The sequence below is a fragment of the Octopus sinensis genome, linkage group LG29, assembly GCF_006345805.1.
Source record: "Octopus sinensis linkage group LG29, ASM634580v1, whole genome shotgun sequence".
NCBI classification, from domain to species: Eukaryota; Metazoa; Mollusca; class Cephalopoda; order Octopoda; family Octopodidae; genus Octopus; species Octopus sinensis.
The window spans coordinates 10,077,390-10,104,271 of record NC_043025.1 but is presented as its reverse complement, the minus strand read 5'-3'; the positions used below and the strand labels follow the sequence as shown (position 1 = coordinate 10,104,271).

Sequence of the window (26,882 nt, the reverse complement as noted above, 5' to 3'; positions counted from 1 at the left end):
AGAATTAGGGTTTTAGGGTTAGTGTTTTAAGGTTAGGGTTAGGGTTTTAGGGTTAGGGTTGGGGTTTTAGGGTTAGGGTTAGGATTTTAGGGTTAGGGTTGGGGTTTTAGGGTTAGGGCTACGGAAAAAAGTGAAAAATTAAGAAATTGGGGGCGGGTGGGGTAATGGGTGAGGGGCCAAAAAAATTTCAAAATTCCGATTTTTTGCTATTTTCCGGAATCTCAGTATCCGAAAACGTGGGATTTTTGTCAGAAAAAAAAATTTACGAAAAGCAATAATTTGCGAGAAAATGGGGAGGGGACGGGATGAGGTCTTTCCAAGCGTATTAAGCCCAACAGTTTCTCTAAATAAGGACTCAGCTGAGTCGAGCTGGGGCTGAATAACGAAAGACACACTGAGTAGGCAATGAGTAAATACACAATTTTCTCCGACGTCACTACTTACTGTACACCCACTTTCATGACGTTTCCTACACCCATTCACACAGCGACACAACATGGCTACTACTACAATTGCTCTGAAGACCAGAAAATCGCGACCAGGTATGTCGTCCGTTTCAGGGCTTTTTTCTTTTCATAAATAAATCCGTGATTGACCACATCGTTCCCATCGCAATGTGGTATATCAAGAAGGCCATATTTAACGCCAGTATTGTCTTAAACGAAGCTACATTACGTATATTCACGTACATCGTCACCCCGATGTCAGTTTCACGCCGTTCATCTTGATGTTGTTACGGTTGTCTAGCCCGAGATCAACGGCTATCTAGCTGGTCTATGATCAAATATATTCCGACCGTGACCATCTCATTTGTTTTAATTATATTTTTACATAACTCTGGGATCTTGGGAAAGATTTGGCTGTTACTTCTAGCTGCTCGAGTGACTATATAGGGTCCATATAAGATTTTGGAGAGTCCACGCTACAAAATAGTAAATTGAGTATCCCCAATAGTATTTTAAGGGCCCCGAGATCAATGGTTATTTAGCTGGTCTATGATCAAATATATTCCGACCATGACCATCTCATTTGTTTTAATTATATTTTTACACAATTCTGGGACTAATGTTGTTCTTTTTAACTCTTCTCAATATAACGATAGACTGGGATCTCGGGAAAGATTTGGCTGTTACTTCTAGCTGCTCGAGTGACCATATAGGGTCCATATAAGATTTTGGAGAGTCCACGCTACAAAATAGTAAATTGAGTATCTCCAATAGTATTTTAAGGGCCCCGAGATCAATGGCTATTTAGCTGGTCTATGATCAAATGTATCCCGACCGTGACCATAACTCTTACTAAAACGATAGGCTGGGATCTTGGGAAAGATTTGGTTGTTACTTCTAGCTGCTCGAGTGACCATATAGATCAGAGGTTCTCAGCTGGGGTCCATATAAGATTTTGGAGAGTCCACGGTACAAAATAGTGAATTGAGTATCCACAATTGTATTTTAAGGGCCCTTGAAAAAATTTAGCTTTAGATGTATTGCAAGAAACAGTCAGGTTTCTTTGTTTTACGTAGTTCAACCTACAATGTGTGTAAAACAAAATATGAATTTTGAAAGAAGATTCTATATAACAAGCTTATAACCATCGAATGGCTATGGGGGTCCACCAGGATAAAATAGTAATCAGAGGGATCCATAAAAATTTATTGAGAAACCCTGATGTAGATAGATGAAATACCTATTTCTTTACTACCCACAAAGGGGCTAAACACAGAAGGGACAAACGAGGACAGACAAAGCGATTAAGTCGATTATATCGACCCCAGTGCGTAACTGGTACTTAATTTATCGACCCCGAAAGGATGAAAGGCAAAGTCGACCTCGGCTGTATTTGAACTCAGAACGTAACGGCAGACGAAATACCTATTTCTTTATTACCCACAAGGGGCTAAACACAGAGGGGACGAACAAGGACAGACAAACGGATTAAGTCGATTACATCGACCCCAGTGCGTAACTGGTACTTAATTTATCGATCCCAAAAGGATGAAAAGGCAAAGTCGACCTCGGCGGAATTTGAACTCAGAACATAATGGCAGACGAAATACCGCTAAGCATTTCGCCCAGCATGCTAACAATTCTGCCATCTTGGGGTTGATGAAATAAGTACCAGTTACTCACTGGGGTCGATGTAATTAACTAGCCCCTTTCCCCAAAAAATTTTTAAGGCCTTGTACCTGGAGTAGAAATAATAATAATAATAATAATTATTATTGAGTGAGAGAGCATGCCATCAAAGTGACACTGGGGTACAAATATACAAAGCCCAGTATACCCATCATGACTACCTGTCTGATAAGGGTACACCAGGCACTTGCTTCATAACCATTTGTGCATGACACAGTGATCTCATATCAAGGTAAACAGCACATGACCTTGCAGGTGGGGCCCTGAGTAGCCCATCCCACTCAAAAGGGCCCTGAATAAGGGTTGTTTAAGGATGATGAACGAAACACATTTCCAAAGGTGAATTATTCAAACCCCAAAGAATCCCTCTCAACACATGGCTATGATGCTCCCCCACTACTTCTGCTCGTGATCAGAGATGCACATATCATCAGCCACTAAGGGACATGCTTAACTGGTTGAGGCCAAAACAGTTGACAAGCAAATCTGTGGTATTGAGCAGAATATTTGCTGTAGCTCATCTTTTATACCAAGACAAAGCAATGTACATGATAACACTTCCAATCAGTTAAAATCAGAAGCCATGAGAGCCACTGCCTGGTACTGCATCAGGGCATTTATTATTATTATTATTATTATTATTATTACATGAGTGGCTGTGTGGTAAGTAGCTTGTTTACCAACCACATGGTTCCGGGTTCAGTCCCACTATGTGGCACCTTGGGCAAGTGTCTTCTACTATAGCCTCGGGCCGACCAAAGCCCTATGAGTGGATTTGGTAGACGGAAACTGAAAGAAGCCCGTCGTATATATGTATATATATATGAGTGTGTGTGTGTCTGTGTTTGTCCCTCTAGCATTGCTTGACAACCGATGCTGGTGTGTTTATGTCCCTGTTACTTAGCGGTTCGGCAAAAGAGACCGATAGAATAAGTACTGGGCTTACAAAAGAATATGTCCCGGGGTCGAGTTGCTCGATTAAAGGCGGTGCTCCAGCATGGCCGCAGTCAAAATGACTGAAACAACAGAGTAAAGAGAGAGAGTTCAAATGCTGCCTAGGTTGACTTTGCCCTTCATCCTTTCAGGGTCAGTAAAATAAATACCGGTTACGTACTGAGGTCGATGTAATCGACTTACCCGCTCCCCCCGAACTTTGCTGGCCTTGTGCCAAAATTTGAAACCATTATTGTTATCATTATGTTTGTCATCACCATCATCATTATTATAATTATTTTGTTTTTTTGCTCCTTCAGGCCACTCTGAGGCTGATAAACCCAAACCTCAACCGGTGCCAAAAGACATAACTGTTGACAAACAGGGTATGGACGGTTGTGTTCCATGTGACCACCCCTACCTCATCCCCTCACCATCACTTTTCCCCTTGTGTGACTATCCACTTCTGGCTCTCACTATTTGACCTGCTACCAAAATTAATATGTGTTATTAACGTTTTTAAAATTTTATTCTTTTTGAACGTTTTTTTTTTTTTGTGTGTATTTTATTTAATTTGAAAGAAAAAGCTTTATTTCTTTTAAAATCTAACCTTCTTTTCATGTTGTATGCACCATGGTTTTACAATATGTACAAATAATAATAATAATACTAATACTTTCATCTCAGTTAATTTTGAAAATAATTAAGAGTTTAATTAAAACAATTTTATTATAATTTAGATTGTGTTTGGAACATAAATTAACACAAAAATTGGTGGGGGGGGGTTCTAATTTAGAACATTCTAAAACAGAAAGTTTATACCATAGAACCAGAGGTGTCTCGGGTGATTTGGTATTAAAATGGTTAATGAAAACATGATGGAATGTTCTGGAAACTAAACCATTTGACTAGGGTATTTCTGTTGAAATACACTGGCTTTTGTTTTAATTAATTTTGTAAATAATTAAGAGTTTAATTAAAATAATTTTATTATAATTTAGATTGCGTTTGGAACATAAATTAACACAAAGATTTGATGGGGGGGGGGTTCTAATTTAGATTATTCTAAAACCGAAAAGTTTCTACCATAGAACCAGGGGTGTCTCGGGTGATTTTATATAAAAAAGGTTAATGAAAACATGATGGAATGTTCTGGAAACTAAACCATTTGACTTGGGTATTTCTGTTGAAATACACTGGTTTTTGTTTTAATTAATTTTGTAAATAATTAAGAATTTAGTAAAATGACTTTGACATTTATTTTGTGTTTGGAATCATCATCATCATTGTTTAACGTCTGCTTTCCATGCTAGCATGGGTTGGACGTATGACTGAGGACTGGTGAACCAGATGGCTGCACCAGGCTCCAATCTTGATCTGGCAGAGTTTCTACAGCTGGATGCCCTTCCTAACGCCAACCACTCCGTGAGTGTAGTGGGTGCTTTTTACGTGCCACCGGCACGGGGCCAGTCAGGCGGTACTGGCAACAACCTCGCTCGAATCTTTTACACATGCCACCGGCACGGGTGCCAGTATGGCGACGTTGGTAATGATCATGCTCGAATGGTGCCCTTTTACATCCCACCAGCACGGAAGCCAGTTGCCTGCTCTGGCAATGATAACGCTCGGATGGTGCTCTTGGCACCCTACTAGCATGGGTACAAGTGCCAGTAAGGTGACGCTGGTAACGATCATGCTCGAATGGTGCCCTTTAAGTGCCACTGGCACGGAAGCCGGTTAGCCGCTCTGTCAAACGATCACACTCGTATGGTGCTCTTTGCACCCCGCTAGCACGACTTTGACATTATTTATTTTGTGTTTTGAATATAGATATAAATGAAATTTTGGTGGAACGTTTAAATTTAAAACACTTTTAAAACAGGAAAGAAATTTGTATAATAGAACCAGGGATTAGAGTCAGGTAGGTTCGCATCAAAAGGATTAAAACAGACATGATGGAAAGATCTGGAATTTAATAATATGATGCGGATATTTCTGTTGAAATACATCATCTTTGGTTTCAAATGATTTAGAAAAGAAGGAAGAATTTATTAAAATAACCCATTATTAATAATGATATTTGGAACATAAATTCAGATGAAATTCAGGTGGTAGGTTTTAAAGAAGATCACTTTAAAACAGGGCATTTGTATCACAGAACCAGAGGTTGTCTCAGATGGGTTGGTATGAAAAAGGTTAAGGCAAACATGATGGAAAGATGGTAAGTGTGAGAGGCTGGATCTGGCTTTGTTTTGAATTAATCATGCATTATCTCATAGCTTTGAAATTTCAATGATTTGATTGTTTATTTTTAGAATGACATTGTAGGGTAGGTGTGAGAGGCTGGATCTGGCCTTGTTTTGAATTAATCATGCATTATCTCATAGCTTTGAGAGTTCAATGATGTGATTGTTTATATTTAGAATGGCATTGTAGGGTAGGTGTGAGAGGCTGGATCTAGCCTTGTTTTGAATTAATCATGCATTATCTCAGAGCTTTGAGATTTCAATGATGTGATTGTTTATTTTTAGAATGAGATTGTAGGGTAGGTGTGAGACATGTAGACCACAATTACTTAATTACAGAAAGAGGAGTCAGAGTCGGAGGTGCCAATAGTAGAGGAGTCGGAGTCAGTTTTTTGTTTCGACTCCACAGCCCTGTTACTAACACATGCCTGTGTTCTGTTCATTTTGTGTGTTTGAAGTGGGGGAGATGTTTGTTGTTGCTGGGGTTTTTTGAGTTGAGGTTACCTTGAGTGTAGACGGTTGCATTGGGTTCTGTGTTGAGGGTTTTGGGTGGTGTACTGAGAGAAAGATTGGTTGTATTAGGAGTGGTATGTTGAAGGGAAGGGCTTTGTTAGGGACAGTGTGTAAGGCCGATTGTGTTGGGTGATTGAGGGTGGCTGTGTTGGAGGTGTCGAGAGGGCAGGTTGTGTCAGGTATAGTACTGAGGGTGGTGTTTTGAAGGAGCAGGTTGTATTGGGTAGTGTATTGAGGGGAAGATTGTATTAGGGGTGGTATGTTGAGGGGAAGGGCTTTGTTAGGGACAGTGTGTCAGGGCGATTGTGTTGGGTATTGGAGGGGGGTGTAGAGAGGAAGTGTTGCATCAGGTACTTTATTGAGGGTTTTGGGTGGTGTACTGAGGGAAAAGTTGGTTGTATTAGGGGTGGTATGTTGAGGGGAAGGATTTTGTAAGGGTGATTGTATTGGGTATTTGAGAGTGGCTGTGTTGGAGGGGATATCAAGAGGGCAGGTTGTGATGATTACAATATTGGGGATGGTGTTTTGAAGGAACAGGTTATGTTGGGTGCTATATTGAGGGTCACTGTATTGGGTGGTTTGTTAAGAGGGAGGGCAGTTGTATTGAGTACTGTACTGTGGGGATGGGTTGTGGTTCGAGGTGATGTGTTGGGCAATGTGTAAGGGCCGTTATGTTGGGTACTGCATTGAGGGGTTGGAACAATATTGTGGGTGGCTGTGTTGGGTACTAGGGTAGTCTTAGTCATGGTATATTGGTGGAAGGAGGGTGTTGTGTAGGGGGTGGCATATATTAAAGAGGAGACGATCGGTGTGTCAAGTAAGGTTGTGTGAGGAGTGGTTGTTGCTGGTGTGTCTGCTGCCCCAGCATGGCCACAGGGTCCAGTTATTTCAAAACCCAATGAAATTAATTAATTTTAATTGATAAATTTCGTCTGACTATGTTCTTCCCCTGACAGATGCGGTGGCGTACAGCGAAATTGCAGTGAGAAACAATGCTGCCATCATGGATTACTGTCGTACCTCGATGTCGGCCCTTGGGGGAGCCACTGCCGGCATCATGGGCCTGACCAGTCTACACGGCTTCATTTTCTATTTCATTAGTGCCATACTACTTTCGGTAAGTACCAGCATGCAGGCTCTGCATATGTTTGTGTGCCTCTGTGTGTGTGTGTGTGTGGTCAACCTGGATCCTTGATGATGGTTGCAGGGAATCTGTCACCCAGTTTTAAAATACCACCATTTCAGGTACCTTGCGTACCTTGGGTATCTCACGTGCCTTGACTAATTTGTATTCCTTGAGCACCTCGCATACCTTGGGTCCTTTTCATGCCCTGTGTACCTTGGATTTCTTAGATACCTTGAGCAACGTGTGTACTTTGGCTATCTTGGGTACATTGAGTATTTTGTGTAACCTCGGTACCTTGCCTGCCTTGTTTACCTTGTAAACCTTACATATCTTATGTACCTTGGGTATCTTGTGTACCTTCTGTTTCTTGGGTACCTTGGGTACGTTATGTACCTTGGGTTTCTTGAATACCTTGAGTATCTTCAGTACCTTATGTGCTTTGGGTATCTTTCTATCTTGCATATCATAGGGTACCTTGCATGCTTTGGGTACCTTGAGTGTGTTGGATGCCTTATATACCCTGCGTATATTGGGTACCTCTGGCAGAGTCTGCTCTGTTGTAAGCATTCAAACCATGTCTGAGGAGGGCTTAAAATACCTCTTCCTCACCCCCACTCCACCTCTGGCCTCGGTGGCCCTGAAAAGGGGTCATGGCCATAGCTCTTAATCTCCCTACTAAAAGATTAAAAAAAGATAATTATAATTATAATGAAAAACACAAGTCTCTTAACGACTTGCAAATTAATCACTTCATATTCTCTTCTCCCACCCCACCTCTCCTTCTTTCACTCTACCTCTACCCCTCACTTTCAACTTCCTTCTCTCCCTCTCTCTTTGCCCATTCCCCTCCTTCCTCTCCATACCTCTTTGTAACTCTAATCCTCCTTCAACTCTTTCTTTCTCTCTCTCTATCTTTCACCCTTTCCCTCCTACCTCTCTCTCATCTTCATATTTACTCTCTGGCCACTCACTCTCACCATCCCTCTTTTTTTACTATCACTCTCTGCTCTCTTACATTCTCTCCCTCTCTCATTACCACCCCCTCACTATCTCTCCCTCTCTCGTTACCACCCCCTCAGTATCACTCACTCCTCTCACTCTCTCTATCTCTATTCTCTCTTCCCTAACTTTCACTCTGTCCCTTGCTCACTTACTCTCTCCCTCTCTCTCCCAACTTTCACTCTCTCTCTCTCACTCCACCCTTCCCTCACTCGGTCATACTCTCACTCATACTTACACTCTCAATTTCTCCATTTCAGGTGATGTTAATGGTAAAAGCTGGTTCCAGATGGAATAAATATTTTGTCAGTCGGAGAGTTCTATTTTTCAGTGGCCTCTTTGGTGGTTTATTTGTATCCTTCACAATACACTGAATATATTTATTTCTTTATTGCCCACAGGGGGCTAAACATCCTTTCGGGGTCGATAAATTAAGTACCAGTTGTATACTGGGTCGATCTAATCGACTGGCCCCCACTCTCCCCCAAAATTTCGGGCCTTGTACCTAGATTAGAAGCGATTACATTCTGAGTTCAAATTCCACCAAAAATCGACTTTGCCTTTCATCCTTTCGGGGTCGATTAAACAAGTACCAGTCATGCACTGGGGTCGATGCAATCAACTTAATCCCTTCCCCCAAATTTGAGGCCTTGGGCTTCCTGTAGAAAGGATTATTATTATTATTATTATTATTGTCCATCTTTATGTTCTGAGTTCAAATTCCGCCAAAGTCAAGCTTGCTTTTCATCCCTTTCAGGGTTGATAAAATAAGCCCCAGTTGAGCAGTGGGTTCGATGTAATCAACTTGTTCGTCTCTTCTCCCAAATTGCTGCCCTTGTGGCAAATACACGAGAGAAGGTGGTGAGCTGGCAGAATCGTTAGCACACTGGATGAAATGCTTAGCGGTATTTCACCTGTTGCTACATTCTGAGTTCAAACTCCACCCAGGTTGACTTTGCTTTTCATTCTTTTGGGGTTGATAAACTAAGTACCAGTGAAACACTGGGGTCGATGTAATCATCTAGTCTTCTACCCTACAATTTCAGGCCTTGTGCCTTTAGTAGAAAAAATAATTATCATTATGAAGGTAAAGGCAGCAAGCTGGCAGAATCGTTAGCACACCGGGCAAAATGCTTAGCAGTATTTCATCTGTCTTTACGTTCTGAGTTCAAATTCTGCCGAGGTCAGCTTTACCTTTTGTCTTTTCAGGGTTGATGAAATAAGTACCAGTTGTGTACTGGGGTTGATGTAATCAACTTACTCCTTCCCTGGATTTGTGACAAAATTTGAAATTAAGGTGGCGAGCTGGCAGAGTCGTTAGCACATCGGGCGAAATGCTGAGCAGTTCGTCTGCCGTTACGTTCTGAGTTCAATTTTCGCCGAGGTCGACTTTGCCTTTCATCCGTTCGGGGTTGATAAATTAAGTACCAGTTATGTACTGGGGTCGATATTATCGATTTAATCCATTTGTCTGTCCTTGTTTGTCTCCTCTGTGTGTAGCCCCTTGTGGGTAGTAAAGAAATAGGTATTTTGCCTGTCACTCTGTTCCGAGTTCAAATTCCGCCGAAGTCGACTTTGCCTTTCATCCTTTCGGGGTCGATAAATTAAGTACCAGTTATGTACTGGGGTCGATATAATCGACTTAATCCGTCTGTCTGTCCTTGTTTGTCTCCTCTGTGTTTAGCCCCTTGTGGGTGGTAAAGAAATAGGTATTTTGCCTGTCACTCGGTTCTGAGTTCAAACTCCACCAAGGTCGACTTTGCCTTTCATCCTTTCAGGGTTGATAAAATAAGTACCATTTGAACATTGGGGTCAATGTAATCAACTTATCACCTTCCCCAAAACCACTGTCCTTGTGGCAAAATTTGAAACCCTTATTATTATTTAAGGTGGCAAGCTGGCAGAGTCGTTAGCACACTGGACAAATGCTTAGCAGTATTTCATCCACCTCAACGTTCTGAGTTCAAATTCCACCGAGGTCGACTTTGGCTTTCATTCTTTCAGGATCAAAAAATTAAGTAGCAGTGAGACACTGGGGGTCGATCTAATCAACTAGCCCCCTCCCCACAGATTTCAGGCCTTGTACCTTTAGTAGAAAGAATTATTTTTATTGATAAAGCAGTGAGTGTTCATACTTATTCTTATATATTTATATATGCCCTTATATATTCACGTATACCCTTATATATTCATATATACCCTTATATATTCAAATATACCCTTATATATTCACGTATACCCTTATATATTCACGTATACCCTTATATATTCACGTATACCCTTATATATTCATTTATTTATTCTTATATATTCATATATATACTCTTATATATTCATGTATACCCTTATATATATTCCTTAACCATTATTTTACAGACATATATTTTATTCTGGACGTATCCTTTTGCTGAAAGCAACATGTACTTTTATGATTTCAAAAGCTGAGGAGCTTTTAGTTATTGCTGCTGTTGTTATTGTTGTTTTGCCTTGTGTCATCCCTCACTTAACAGGTCCCATGATCAGAGACTTTCCAAGCATGACCATTCCATCTTTTTGTCAGAAACCACCTCATCCATTGTATTTAACAGAGGGTGTGATTTGAGGGAGATTTGGCTGCTGTTTCTACCAGAGCTATCTATAATACTGAGGTCTCCTTCATTGGTTCATATATACATTAGACAGTAGGGTGTGATTTGAGGGAGACTTGGCTGCTATTTCTACCAGAGCTATCTATAATACTGAGGTCTCTTTCATTGGTTCATACATATAAACATTAGACAGTAGGGTGTGATTTGAGGGAGATTTGGCTGCCATTTCTACCAGAACTATCTATAATACTGAGGTCTCCTTCATTGGTTCATACATATATACATTAGACAGTAGGGTGTGATCTGAGGGAGATTTGGCTGCTATTTCTACCTGTTCTAGCAATCATGTAGAGGTCTCCTTCATTGGCTTATACATACATAAGACAGTAAGGTGTGATTTGAGAGAGATTTGGCTGCTATTTCTACCAGTTCTAGCTACCATGGTCTCCCACATTGGCTCATACGGACATAAGACTATAAGTCTATTAGTAGCCCTTCGTTCATTTCAATATATTACATTTGCAAGGTGACCTGGCAGAAATGTTAGGGCACCGGGCGAAATGCGTAGCTGTATTTCGTCTGCCGTTACATTCTGAGTTCAAATTCCGTACAGGTCGACTTTGCCTTTCATCCTTTCGGGGTCCATAAATTAAGTACCAGTTACGCACTGGGGTCGATGTAATCGACTTAATCTGTTTGTCTCCTCTGTATTTAGCCCCTTGTGGGTAGTAAAGAAATTGGTATTTCATCTGCCGTTACATTGTGAGTTCAAATTCCGTTGAGGTCGACTTTGCCTTTCATCTTTTCGGGATCGATAAATTAAGTACCAGTTACGTACTGAGATCGATCTAATCGACTGGCCTCCTTCCCCCAAAATTTCGAGCCTTGTTCCTAGAGTAGAATTGAATATATTACATTTGCAAGAGTAGTCTCCCTTGCTTCATTCAACATTAGACAGCGGAATTCTACCTTTAGTGCCCCATCTAACCCTCTCGTAACTTTTTTTTATTTTTTGGTATTCTCAGAAAACTTTTACTATTTTATTTGTTTCAGTCATTTGACTGCAGCCATGCTGGAGCACCGCCTTTTTAGTCGAGCAAATCGACCCCGGGACTTATTCTTTGTAAGCCCAGTACTTATTCTATTGGTCTCTTTTGCCGAACCGCTAAGTGACGGGGACGTAAACACACCAGCATCAGTTGTCAAGCAATGCTAGGGGGACAAACACAGACACACAAACACACACACATACATATATATATATATATATACATATATATGACAGGCTTCTTTCAGTTTCCGTCTACCAAATCCACTCACAAGGCATTGGTCGGCCCGGGGCTATAGTAGAAGACATTTGCCCAAGGTGCCATGCAGTGGGACTGAACCTGGAACCATGTGGTTGGTAAGCAAGCTACTTACCACACAGCCACTCCTGCGCCTATTTGTTTTGCATATTTGTTTTCTACACACGGGAATTCATACGATTATGAAAAAAATTTTTTTAATTCTTCGAGTGAAAAAAATTTTTTCTTTAAATTTGTGCATTTCAAATAAATTTTGTTTTCTTTTTAAATCAGAGTTGAAAATACAGACAGTCCGAAATTTTTGCTTAACCCCCAGCCCTTGACCATTAAATGTGTTTATGGGGAGAAAGATATTGAAAAACATCAAAACATCATAGTGACAAAGAAACGAGGAGGGTAACAGGTGGTCTTGAGATGTGCTAAAAATAACAGTTATATTACAAATCAAAATCAAAATCGAAATCGATCAACATCAATGGAAATTGCAGCTGTGATACCAGTGCCGGTGGTACGTAAGAGAACCATCCGAACGTGGTCGTTGCCAGCGCCGCCCCGACTGGTCTTCATGCCGGTAGCACGTAAAAAGCACCATCCGATCGTGGTCATTTGCCAGCCTCATCTGGCACGTAAAAAGCACCCACTACACTCACAGAGTGGTTGGCATTAGGAAGGGCATCCAGCCATAGAAACATTGCCAGATCAGACTGGGCCTGGTGCAGCCTTCTGGCTTCCCAGACCCCAGTTAAAACGTCCAACCCATGCTAGTATGGAAAGCGGATGCTAAACGATGATGATGATGATGATAGCCTTTAAATCACACTCACAAAAATCTCTTTTTTGCTTTTGTTTTGGATTTGCATAAGCATACGAATTCCTGAGTGTAGAACATATTCACAAAATTTTTCTGAAAATTCCAAATAATGAAAAAGTTACGAGGGGTTATATGAGGTGCTTAAAGCAGAATTCCACCTCTGACTAACAAACACCATCCGATCGTGGCTGTTGCCAGCCTCGCCTGGCCTCCGTGCCGGTGGCACGTAAAAAGCACCATCCAAGCGTGGCCGTTCGCCAGCCTCGTCTGGCACCTGTGTTGGTGGCATGTAAAAAGCACCCACTACACTCACGGAGTGGTTGGCGTTAGGAAGGGCATCCAGCTGTAGAAACATTGCCAGATCAGACTGGGCCTGGCGCAGCTTTCTGGCTTCCCAGACCCCAGTTGAACCGTCCAACCCATGCTAGCATGGAAAATGGACGTTAAATGATGAAGATGATATATATATATGTGTGTGTGTGTGTAATATTCTCTGCAAAAGATCCATTTTCACAATTTGTTTTTGCTATTCTGCTGAGAAGGGTAAAGACCCTCTTCAGTCATGAATGACCATGGGGTTGCACCTAGAAAGTTACCCTCTGAGGTACAAGTCTGGGCAGGGTTGTTTATGGAGGACTAGCAGTTGCCCATGCGTACCAGGGAATATCGTTTGGAGAGCAATTTGGCTGTTATGTCTAGCATGTTGAACAACTGTTATAGGCGCAGGAGTGGCTGTGTGGTAAGTAGCTTGCTAACCAACCACATGGTTCCGGGTTCAGTCCCACTGCGTGGCATCTTGGGCAAGTGTCTTCTGCCATAGCCTCGGGCCGACCAAAACCTTGTGAGTGGATTTGGTAGACGGAAACTGAAAGAAGCCTTTCGTATATATGTATATGTATGTGTGTGTATATATTTGTGTGTCTGTGTTTGTCTCCCTAGCATTGCTTGACAACCGAAGCTGGTGTGTTTACGTCCCCGTCACTTAGCGGTTCGGCAAAAGAGAGACCGATAGAATAAGTACTGGGCTTACAAAAGAATAAGTCCCGGGGTCGAGTTGCTCGATTAAAGGCAGTGCTCCAGCATGGCCGCAGTCAAATGACTGAAACAAGTAAAAGAGTAAAGAGTAACTGTGTTACAGAGTGGACATGGGCAACCAGTTTTTGAGAAGTGGGGCCCACATGAGATACGGTTCATTAAGCAGGCCACAGAACTGAAAAATATGAATTTGAAGTAATTTTGTGTTGGCTGTGTCAAGCAGGAAGTCCCACGGGGCCACTGGCCCACCTACGGGTTTGGTCCATCATGGCTGATTATGCCCCGCCCCCGCTCAGTTTTGTGTGGTTGCTTCTGTGGACATGTACTGTAGCTGGCATTCTGCCCCCTCTTCCACCCCACCCCCGTCCCACTCTCCTGCCTTGCCCCACCTGCCTTCACCCTACTCCATTCCACCCCCTCCCCACCCCAAATCTGCCAGCTGTTACTGGCCTTCATCTTCTTCACCTCCTCCCGCCCCCCCTCGTCGTCATCATCATCATCATCGCCACGGCGACCTCTCCTTACATCCTCTCCTCCAAGCAAACCTAATTAAGTCAGTCAGTCAGTCGGGGTGGGTCTTTCCAACATCACCACCACCACCACCACACCACCGGTATATCCTTCTGTCAGACTCTCCACCACCCATACACCCACCAACTCTCTCCTCTCCCCTCTCGCTCGACCCCCATCCCCCTACACTTATAAGTTTGGACTGTGTTGGCATTTAAATGTTCTGTGAGAAATGGTAAAATTGTACAGGAACTGGGGGGATGGGTAGGGGAAAGTTCTGCTGTTGTTTAGCCCTAGGTCAGTCCTGATTCAGCAAACCCGTAATCAAATGTGACCATCACATCTTTCGGTTGTCTTAATCTTTCTCCTCCCAGACATAGTATACCTAGAACTACATTACTCTTTACTCTTTTACTTGTTTCAGTCATTTGACTGCGGCCATGCTGGAGCACCCCCTTTAGTCGAGCAACTCGACCCCAGGACTTATTCTTTGTAAGCCCAGTACTTATTCCATCGGTCTCTTTTGCCGAACCGCTAAGTAACGGGGACGTAAACACACTAGCATCGGTTGTCAAGCAATGCTAGGGGGACAAACACAGACACACAAACACACACACGTATATATATATATATATATATAAATATATATATACATATACACGATGGGTTTCTTTCAGTTTCTGTCTACCAAATCCACTCACAAGCATTGGTCGGCCCGGGGCTATAGTAGAAGACACTTGCTCAAGATGCCACGCAGTGGGACTGAACCCGGAACCATGTGGTTGGTAAGCAAGCTACTTACCACACAGCCACACCTGCACCTATATATATATATATATATATATATATATATATACATATATACGACAGGCTCCTTTCAGTTTCCATCTACCAAATCCACTCACAAGGTATTGGTCGGCCCGGGGCTATAGCAGAAGACACTTGCCCAGGATGCCACGCAGTGGGACTGAACCCGGAACCATGTGGTTGGTTAGCAAGCTGCTTACCACACAGCCAAGTCACCATGACTTGCTCAACTAAAGACGGTGCTCCAGCATGGCCACAGTCAAATAACTGAAACAAGTAAAAGAGTGAAAGAGTAAAGAGTTTAACACAAACCTTCATTGCATAGCAAACTCCCGAATTGTCTTCATGTCCTGACTGCATTCTGCAAGCCAAGTCAGTAGTATTTAGCAGGGTGTGTTCAAAATTCTGTTACAGCCATTTCCTTCAATCTGGAATAACAAAAGTTGGCAGGTCAGTTTATTTGATGGATTGTGGAAGCACTCCGTCGGTTACGACGACAAGGGTTCCAGTTGATCCGAATCAACGGAACAGCCTGCTCGTGAAATTAACGTGTAAGTGGCTGAGCACTCCACAGACACGTGTACCCTTAACGTAGCTCTCGGGGAGATTCAGCGTGACACAGAGAGTGACAAGGCCGGCCCTTTGAAATACAGGTACAACAGAAACAGGAAGTAAGAGTGAGAGAAAGTTGTGGTGAAAGAGTACAGCAGGGATCACCACCATCCCCTGCCGGAGCCTCGTGGAGCTTTTAGGTGTTTTCGCTCAATAAACACTCACAACGGCCGGTCTGGGAATCGAAACCGCGATCCTATGACCGCGAGTCCGCTGCCCTAACCACTGGGCCATTGCGCCTCCACTGATGTATAGTAGTGATAGACTAAACTGCTTTTCCTAAAACAGTCTCAAAACTTCTGGAATGCTTCTCCTAACTTTCTAAGAATCATTAGCCCGCTTAGTGGCATTTCATCTATCTTTGTACATTGTGAGTTCAAATTCCACAGAGGTCACCTTTGACCTTTCATCCTTTCAGGGTCGTAAAATTTCAGGCCTTCTGCCTATAATGGAAAGGATAGGAGTGGCTGTGTGGTAAGTAGCTTGCTTATCAACCACATGGTTCTGGGTTCAGTCCCACTGCGTGGCACCTTGGGCAAGTGTCTTCTACTATAGCGTCGGGCTGACCAAAGCCTTGTGAGTGGATTTGGTAGACGGAAACTGAAAGAAGCCCATCGTATATATGCATATATATATATGCAGGAGTGGCTGTGTGGTAAGTAGCTTGATTACCAACCACATGGTTCTGGGTTCAGTCCCACTGCGTGGCACCTTGGGCAAGTGTCTTCTACTATAGCTTCGGGCCGACCAAATCCTTGTGAGTGGATTTGGTAGACAGAAACTGAAAGAAGCCCGTCATATATATTGTAATTGATTGGTTGAAATTGCAGAAATTGAAGAAAATAAACAACAAATATCTTACAAACTATAGAAATTTCTCAATAAAGCCAAGAGAAAAAGATGTTTTATAAACACATTCTTCCAGTATACGAAGTTTAAAAGTGTTTAGTTACGTGGAAATTATTTTTAAAAACTGCCGTTCAAACCGAAAAGATCCAGTAATAGTAATTAATAATACACTACTAGCAATATAATTAGTGAAAAGCTATTAACAATATATTTAGCGACTCAATGGTCTTTGATCTGGGCACAAGAGTAGCATTTTTGTGGGGGAGTAGATAAGTCGATACTCTGGCTCCCTTACAAACTATAGAATTTTCTCAATAAAGCCAAGAGAAAAAGATGTTTTATAAACACATTCTACCAATATACGAAGTTTAAAAGTGTTTAGTTGCGTGGAAATTATTTTTAAAAACTGCCGTTCAAACCGAAAAGATCCAGTAATAGTAATTAATAATACACTACTAGCAATATAATTAGCGAAAAGCTATTAACAATATACTCAGCGACTCAATGGTCTTTGATCTGGGCACAAGAGTAGCATTTTTGTGGGGGAGTAGATAAGTCGATACTCTGGCTCCCTTACAAACTATAGAATTTTCTCAATAAAGCCAAGAGAAAAAGATGTTTTATAAACACATTCTTCCAGTATACGAAGTTTAAAAGTGTTTAGTTGCGTGGAAATTATTTTTAAAAACTGCCGTTCAAACCGAAAAGATCCAGTAATAGTAATTAATAATACACTACTAGCAATATAATTAGTGAAAAGCTATTAACAATATATTTAGCGACTCAATGGTCTTTGATCTGGGCACAAGAGTAGCATTTTTGTGGGGGAGTAGATAAGTCGATACTCTGGCTCCCTTACAAACTATAGAATTTTCTCAATAAAGCCAAGAGAAAAAGATGTTTTATAAACACATTCTACCAATATAGGAAGTTTAAAAGTGTTTAGTTGCGTGGAAATTATTTTTAAAAACTGCCGTTCAAACCGAAAAGATCCAGTAATAGTAATTAATAATACACTACTAGCAATATAATTAGCGAAAAGCTATTAACAATATATTTAGCGACTCAATGGTCTTTGATCTGGGCACAAGAGTAGCATTTTTGTGGGGGAGTAGATAAGTCGATACTCTGGCTCCCTTACAAACTATAGAATTTTCTCAATAAAGCCAAGAGAAAAAGATGTTTTATAAACACATTCTACCAATATACGAAGTTTAAAAGTGTTTAGTTGCGTGGAAATTATTTTTAAAAAACTGCCGTTCAAACCGAAAAGATCCAGTAATAGTAATTAATAATACACTACTAGCAATATAATTAGCGAAAAGCTATTAACAATATACTTAGCGACTCAATGGTCTTTGATCTGGGCACAAGAGTAGCATTTTTGTGGGGGAGTAGATAAGTCGATACTCTGGCTCCCTTACAAACTATAGAATTTTCTCAATAAAGCCAAGAGAAAAAGATGTTTTATAAACACATTCTACCAATATACGAAGTTTAAAAGTGTTTAGTTGCGTGGAAATTATTTTTAAAAACTGCCGTTCAAACCGAAAAGATCCAGTAATAGTATTAATAATACACTACTAGCAATATAATTAGCGAAAAGCTATTAACAATATACTCAGCGACTCAATGGTCTTTGATCTGGGCACAAGAGTAGCATTTTTGTGGGGGAGTAGATAAGTCGATACTCTGGCTCCCTTACAAACAATAGAATTTTCTCAATAAAGCCAAGAGAAAAAGATGTTTTATAAACACATTCTTCCAGTATACGAAGTTTAAAAGTGTTTAGTTACGTGGAAATTATTTTTAAAAACTGCCGTTCAAACCGAAAAGATCCAGTAATAGTAATTAATAATACACTACTAGCAATATAATTAGTGAAAAGCTATTAACAATATATTTAGCGACTCAATGGTCTTTGATCTGGGCACAAGAGTAGCATTTTTGTGGGGGAGTAGATAAGTCGATACTCTGGCTCCCTTACAAACTCTAGAATGTTCTCAATAAAGCCAAGAGAAAAAGATGTTTTATAAACACATTCTACCAATATACGAAGTTTAAAAGTGTTTAGTTGCGTGGAAATTATTTTTAAAAACTGCCGTTCAAACCGAAAAGATCCAGTAATAGTAATTAATAATACACTACTAGCAATATAATTAGCGAAAAGCTATTAACAATATACTCAGCGACTCAATGGTCTTTGATCTGGGCACAAGAGTAGCATTTTTGTGGGGGAGTAGATAAGTCGATACTCTGGCTCCCTTACAAACTATAGAATTTTCTCAATAAAGCCAAGAGAAAAAGATGTTTTATAAACACATTCTACCAATATACGAAGTTTAAAAGTGTTTAGTTGCGTGGAAATTATTTTAAAAAACTGCCGGTCAAACCGAAAAGATCCAGTAATAGTAATTAATAATACACTACTAGCAATATAATTAGTGAAAAGCTATTAACAATATATTTAGCGACTCAATGGTCTTTGATCTGGGCACAAGAGTAGCATTTTTGTGGGGGAGTAGATAAGTCGATACTCTGGCTCCCTTACAAACTCTAGAATGTTCTCAATAAAGCCAAGAGAAAAAGATGTTTTATAAACACATTCTACCAATATACGAAGTTTAAAAGTGTTTAGTTGCGTGGAAATTATTTTTAAAAACTGCCGTTCAAACCGAAAAGATCCAGTAATAGTAATTAATAATACACTACTAGCAATATAATTAGCGAAAAGCTATTAACAATATACTCAGCGACTCAATGGTCTTTGATCTGGGCACAAGAGTAGCATTTTTGTGGGGGAGTAGATAAGTCGATACTCTGGCTCCCTTACAAACTATAGAATTTTCTCAATAAAGCCAAGAGAAAAAGATGTTTTATAAACACATTCTACCAATATACGAAGTTTAAAAGTGTTTAGTTGCGTGGAAATTATTTTAAAAAACTGCCGGTCAAACCGAAAAGATCCGGCAGAGGTAATAACGAAATTTTGATAAAAGATTTCTGTTTAGACCAGGAAGTTTATATCATAGAACCAGGGTTGGAGTGTTCAGTGAGTTTAATACCAAAAGGGTTAAGATCATTAGATGTAAGCCAGTCTTTTATGCATTTTGCATAATGTCAGTATTGCACCACTCTGCTGCAACATAATGCAGTTATGCATAACTATGAGTAATCAAATAAGTTTTGGTGTTTGTGGTTGTACCATGGGGTACTATCCAAATACCAGCATCTCTCTCTTGTGACAATGTAACATACTCCATGCTCGCCACTTCATATCATGGTGGGTGGGCATGGCTTGTGGAGGCGCATGGCTCAGTGGTTAGAGCGTCGAGCTTACGATCGTGAGGTTGTGAGCTTGAATCCCGGACCGGGTTGTTGTGGGTTGTGAGTTCGAATCCCGGACCGGGTTGTTGTGGGTTGTGAGTTCGAATCCCGGACCGGGTTGTTGTGGGTTGTGAGTTCGAATCCCGGACCGGGTTGTTGTGGGTTGTGAGTTCGAATCCCGGACCGGGTTGTTGTGGGTTGTGAGTTCGAATCCCGGACCGGGTTGTTGTGGGTTGTGAGTTCGAATCCCGGACCGGGTTGTTGTGGGTTGTGAGTTCGAATCCCGGACCGGGTTGTTGTGGGTTGTGAGTTCGAATCCCGGACCGGGCTGTGTGTTGTGTTCTTGAGCAAGGCACTTTATTTCACGTTGCTCCAGTTCACTCAGCTGTAGAAAGGAGTTGCGACGTCACAGGTACCAAGCTGTTTCGGGCCCCTTTGCCTTTCCCTTGGATAACACTGGTGGCGTGGAGAGGGAAGGCCGGTATGCATGGGCCGACTGCTGGTCTTCCATAAACCACCTTGCCCAGACTTGTGACTAGGAGGGTAACTTTCTAGGTGCAATCCCATGGTCAGTGTCGTGACCGAAGGGGGTCCCGGATCCCGGATCGGGCATGGCTTGACTCTGCTAGTGTCTTAACTTGGAACGGAACCATGAGTTTGATGGGTGATAAACGAAAGGAACTTCGAAAGTACATTGGGGGTTTTTCCCCACCACGACCATTCCAAGCCAATCAGAGCTCCATTATGCTGTCTAGAAATAGCACCCAAAATCACCCTCAAATCATTGTGTAATGTGTTCTGGATGAGGAGGGGTGGTCCTATGCGTAGGAAAAAGGTGGGGGGTGGTCAGAACTGGAATGTCTTTGGTCATAGGTTTGCTGCATGATAAAGGTTGACCTGGAGCTAAAAATAACTGCTACTACTACTACTACCATCACTAGTACAACTACTACTGCTGCTGCTACTATAACTACCACTAATACCGGTGGTACTGTTACTACAACTACTACCACCTCCACAACTACTACCACCTCCACCACAACTACTACCACCATCACCACAACTACCACCTCCACCACAACTACTACCACCATCACCACAACTACCACCTCCACCACTACAACTACTACCACCTCCACCACAATAACTACTACCACCTCCACCACAATAACTACTACCACCACCACCACCACTATTACCACTGACACCACATACTACTACCTCTACTACTACTACAAACTACAAATTCTTTTGTGAGCTGCTTGTGCATGGAAGTAGGGGGTGGGAGTGTAATATGTGTATGAAGTGAGTACCCAGGGTGGACAGAGGGGTGGGTGGGTGGATGGATGGGTGTGACAGTTAATGAAAAGGTTAGATGAGGAAGATAAGCGAAGGGCGGCGGGGGGGGGGAGGCACACGTGGGAGGAGACTTTTCTTTTTCTCTTGCTATCCTTACCGTTACACAATGTCAGCGGTGATGGTCATGATAACAAGGACTACTAATGGTGGAGGTGGTGGTGGCGGGGAAGGTGAGTCATGGGGGGTGGTTGCTTTAGTTTTTAAAACTATTACACAATGTCAGTGATGCTTATGATGACGATGATGGTGGTGGTGATGACGATGATGATGATGATGATGATGATGATGATGATGGTGGTGGTGATGACGATGATGAATGATGATGGTGGTAGTGGTGACGATGATGATGATGATGATGATGATGGTGATGATGATGGTGGTGGTGATGACGATGATGAATGATGATGATGGTGATGATGATGGTGGTGGTGGTGACGATGATGATGATGATGATGACGATGATGGTGGTGGTGGTGACGATGATGATGATGACGATGATGGTGATGACGATGATGATGATGATAATGGTGATGATGATGCTTATGATGACAATGATGGTGGTGCTGATGATGATGGTGGTGGTGGTGGCAGTGGTGATGATGATGCTCTGGTGGTGGTGGTGGTGGTGGTGGTGGTGATGCCGATAATTGTTGTGGGGGTGGTAAGGCTAATGATGTCAGTAGCACTGATGGCGGTGGTTGTGTCAGTGGTTATAGACGTGATAGTTATGGTGGTGGTGCTGATGAAGTGGATACATTGTGATGAAATGTCATGTTATTTTCTCCACATTTGGACAACTTTCAAGTTGATTTCCTGCATTTTCATATTCCACCCTTTGCTCTTTCATCTCTCTCTCGCTCTCTCTCTCTTTCTCTCTCTCTCTCATGCATACATATATATATATAGTCCAACCCATGCTAGCATGGAGAACGGACGTTAAACGACGATGATGATGATGATGATGATATGCACACACACACACATATATACATACACACATGCATACATGTGCACACATATACATAAATACATATATATATATACATACGCACACATATATACAAATGCATATACATATATATATATATATATATACACACATATATACACACACATACACACACACACACACATATATATATATATACACACACACACATGCATACAGGAACATATGCATACATATCATACATATCATATATATATATATATATAGGCGTAGGAGTAGCTGTGTGATAAGTAGCTAGCATACGAACCACATGGTTCCGGGTTCAGTCCCACTGTGTGGCATCTTGGGCAAGTGTCTTCTACTATAGCCTCGGACCGACCAAAGCCTTGTGAGTGGATTTGGTAGACAGAAACTGTAAGAAGCCTGTCGTATATATGTATGTATATATATATATATATGTATGTGTATGTGTTTGTGTGTCTGTGTTTGTCCCCCTAGCATTGCTTGACAACCGATGCTGGTGTGTTTACGTCGCTGTAACTTAGCGGTTCAGCAAAAAAGATACCGATAGAATAAGTACTAGGCTTACAAAGAATAAATCCTGGGATCGATTTGCTCAACTAAAGGCAGTACTCCAGCATGGCCACAGTCACATGACTGAAACAAGTAAAGAGAGTATATATATGTGTGTGTGTGTGTGTGTGTGAATTCTCTGTCCCTATCAACATCTTATTTTACCCTTTGTGTTGCTTTGCTTACGTGTGTGTGTGCGTGTGCATATGTAAACTCGCACAGACATATAGACACAGAGAGACATAATTAGACAGACAGACAGACTGATACATTGGCAGATGAATGGACTGACTCCACAACCACGTACATGCATGCGTGTGTGTGTGTATGTGTGTGACCTGTCTCTCATGATCTCTTTCTCTCTCTCTCTCTCCTCATTGTATTGTTATCTTCATTCATAAATACATATATATATGTATGCCTGTATGTATTATGTGTACAGAAATTTACATAATTGTGTGGGTGTATGTATATATATATATACACAAGCATACATATATTTATGTATATGTGCATATATATATATATGTATACATGTGTATATGTATGTATATATGTGAGTGTGTATATATGTGGACGTATATATTTGTGTGTGTGTATATATATGCATGTATATATGTGTATGTGTGTGTCTATATGTAAAGTATTAGTGTGCATGAACAATGTGTGGGTGGGTGTATATATATATATATATATAACATTATATAAAAGAGCTTAGTAAATAAATTACTTTGCCACATACTGAACTCATTAGAAATAGCAGCTAAAAAACTTTTTTAAAACTATTTCTAATACTTAAAGAAAATCTCTCTCATATAGTGCTTGCTCAATTCAACTCACGAAAGTATGGAGGTAAGACATTAAAAAATCAGATGCAAAGGTTATTGAGAACGTACGTTTCAAGATTAGTCAAAGTCGACATTTCTATCATCAGCTCAGAATTCCTTGTTTGGATTTGAAAACACTGAAAGTGGGAGCATACCTTTTCGGCATCCTATCGCTTCCGAAGATATGTTTACATATATGTATGTATATGTGTATATATATATATATGTATATATATGTGTGTATATGTATGTATATATATGTGTGTATATATGTATGTGCATATATATATATATATATATAATATATATATAACATTATATAAAGAGCTTAGTAAATAAATTACTTTGCCACATACTGAACTCATTAGAAATAGCAGCTAAAAAACTTTTTTAAAACTATTTCTAATACTTAAAGAAAATCTCTCTCATATAGTGCTTGCTCAATTCAACTCACGAAAGTATGGAGGTAAAGACATTAAAAAATCAGATGCAAAGGTTATTGAGAACGTACGTTTCAAGATTAGTCAAAGTCGACATTTCTATCATCAGCTCAGAATTCCTTGGTTTGGATTTGAAAACACTGAAAGTGGGAGCATACCTTTTCGGCATCCTATCGCTTCCGAAGATATGTTTACATATATGTATGTATATGTGTATATATATATATATGTATATATATGTGTGTATATGTATGTATATATAGTGTGTATATATGTATGTGCATATATATATATATATATATAATATATATATAACATTATATAAAGAGCTTAGTAAATAAATTACTTTGCCACATACTGAACTCATTAGAAATAGCAGCTAAAAAAACTTTTTTAAAACTATTTCTAATACTTAAAGAAAATCTCTCTCATATAGTGCTTGCTCAATTCAACTCACGAAAGTATGGAGGTAAAGACATTAAAAAATCAGATGCAAAGGTTATTTGAGAACGTACGTTTCAAGATTAGTCAAAGTCGACATTTCTATCATCAGCTCAGAATTCCTTGGTTTGGATTTGAAAACACTGAAAGTGGGAGCATACCTTTTCGGCATCCTATCGCTTCCGAAGATATGTTTACATATATGTATGTATATGTGTATATATATATATATGTATATATATGTGTGTATATGTATGTATATATATGTGTGTATATATGTATGTGCATATATATATATATATATATAATATATATATATATATATGTATACATGTGTATATGTATGTATATATGTGAGTGTATATATATTGTGTGTGCATGAGCAATGGAGCAGAAAGAGACAAGCAGAGTCTCAGAAGAATTGGTATCAGTCGCAGTGTGCCAGAGAGTTGACAGGAGCTCGCACAGCCAATGTGACGTGTGTGGAAGATGAGAGTCAGTCTCCTACCCTGGTGTGCCAGCCAGTTGCATAGGAAGACGAGGACGATGGGAGAAGTGAGGGGTTGTAAAAGCTGAACTTCACAAAGCAATCAGTGGAGGACCTCAATTAATATGCAACGTGTGTGTGTGTGTGTGTGTGTGTAATATTCTCTGCAAAAGATCCATTTTCACAATTTGTTTTTGCTATTCTGCTGAGAAGGGTAAAGACCCCCCCCCCTTCAGTCATGAATGACCATGGGATTGCACCGAGAAAGTTACCCTCTGAGGCACATGTCTGGGCAGGGTTGTTTATGGTAGACAAGCAGTTGCCCATGCATACCAGGGAATATCGTTTGGAGAGCAATTTGGCTGTTATGTCTAGCATGTTGAACAACTGTTATAGGCGCAGGAGTGGCTGTGTGGTAAGTAGCTTGCTAACCAGCCACATGGAAAAGACACTAAATCTGCCTTCTCCATGCAGACATGCAAAGACAATCATTATCATCAACATCATCATCATTGTCATCACCATCATCGTCCTCATTATCACCATCACCACCATCATCATCATCATTTTGAGGTCCTCTTTTCCGAAGTCGCCTTACTGGCACCTGTGCTGGTGGCATATGTAAAAGGATTCGAGCGAGGTCATTGCCAGTACCACCTGACTGGCCCCCGTGCCGGTGGCACGTAAAAAGCACCCACTACACTCTCAGAGTGGTTGGCGTTAGGAAGGGCATACAGCTGTAGAAACTCTGCCAGATCAAGATTGGAGCCTGGTGCAGCCTTCCGGTTCACCAGCCCTCAGTCAAAATCGTCCAACCCATGCTAGCATGGAAAGCGGACGTTAAACGATGATGATTTTCCATGCTTGCATGGGTCAGATATGGTCCGTTGAGGCAGATTTTGTATGGTGGCCGGATGCCCTTCCTGTCACCAACCTTCGCTTGTTTACAAGTAACTCTTTTACTCATTCCAGTCATGTGACTGTGGCCATGCTGGAGCACCACCTTTAGTCGAGCAAATCGACCCCAGGACTTACTCTTTGTAAGCCTAGTACTTATTCTATCGGTCACTTTTGCTGAACTGCTAAGTTACGGGGACGTAAACACACCAGTGTCAGTTGTCAAGCGATGTTAGGTGGGGACAAACATATACACACATATATATATATACATATATACGGCAGGCTTCGTTCAGTTTCCATCTACCAAATCCACTCACAAGGCTTTGGTCGGCCCGAGGCTATAGTAGAAGACACTTGCCCAAGGTGCCACACAGTGGGACTGGACCTGGAACCATGTGGTTGGTAAACAAGCTACTTACCACACAGCCACCCCTGCTATATATATATATATATATATATATATATACGACGGGCTTCTTTCAGTTTCCCTCTACCAAATCCACTCACAAGGCATTGGTCGGCCCGAAGCTATAGTAGAAGACACTTGCCCAAGGTGCCACGCAGTGGGACTGAACCCGGAACCATGTGGTTCGTAAGGAAGCGACTTACCACACAGCCACTCCTACGCCTATAAGGTACTGTTTCTCCATCACCATTCATTATACATGTGTGTGGGAGTTTGGTCATGTGGTAGATTCTTTACACTAAGATACCAGTGTAAAGAATGGATGGATGGATAGATGGACGGATTGACAGACGGATGCATAAATGGACACACTGACACACACAGAAATGTAATATATTATTCATTTTCCAGTTATTCTCCTTAATTATTTTTCCTATGCAGATTTCTCTACGGTATGGTTCATGTTTATTGATGTTCATTAACCAGGAAGTTTGGACCAACTTGCACCCATCTGACTCCAAGCCCCACCCCTCTGTACATATTTCCCCACACTCACATATAAAATATAGACCACATACCGGCAGAGCAGAGGGTCCAGTTTCAGCTGCTCCCTATCGCTGCTATCTACTGGGGTCTCCTATATATGTATCTACACATATGTTTTGTGTTAATATATTTGAATTAAACCTCTTTCACCTGTAA

General features: G+C 41.0%; 1 protein-coding gene across 2 annotated transcripts; it reads left to right on the top strand.

Moving 5' to 3' along the window:
- The first annotated feature begins 390 nt into the window (after positions 1-390).
- Positions 391-26,882, top strand: LOC115226138 (ER membrane protein complex subunit 6). Of its 2 annotated transcripts, XM_036514883.1 has the most exons (6): positions 454-542; positions 3,389-3,454; positions 6,784-6,944; positions 8,213-8,305; positions 10,329-10,348; positions 26,622-26,882. In XM_036514883.1, exons 1-6 carry the CDS (start codon positions 497-499, stop codon positions 26,650-26,652), a joined length of 417 nt encoding a protein of 138 aa, XP_036370776.1. In that variant the 5' UTR covers positions 454-496; the 3' UTR covers positions 26,653-26,882. The 2 variants fall into 2 exon arrangements, with proteins under 2 accessions (XP_029652987.1, XP_036370776.1); XM_029797127.2 differs by lacking the exon at positions 3,389-3,454 and having other exon boundaries at positions 391-542.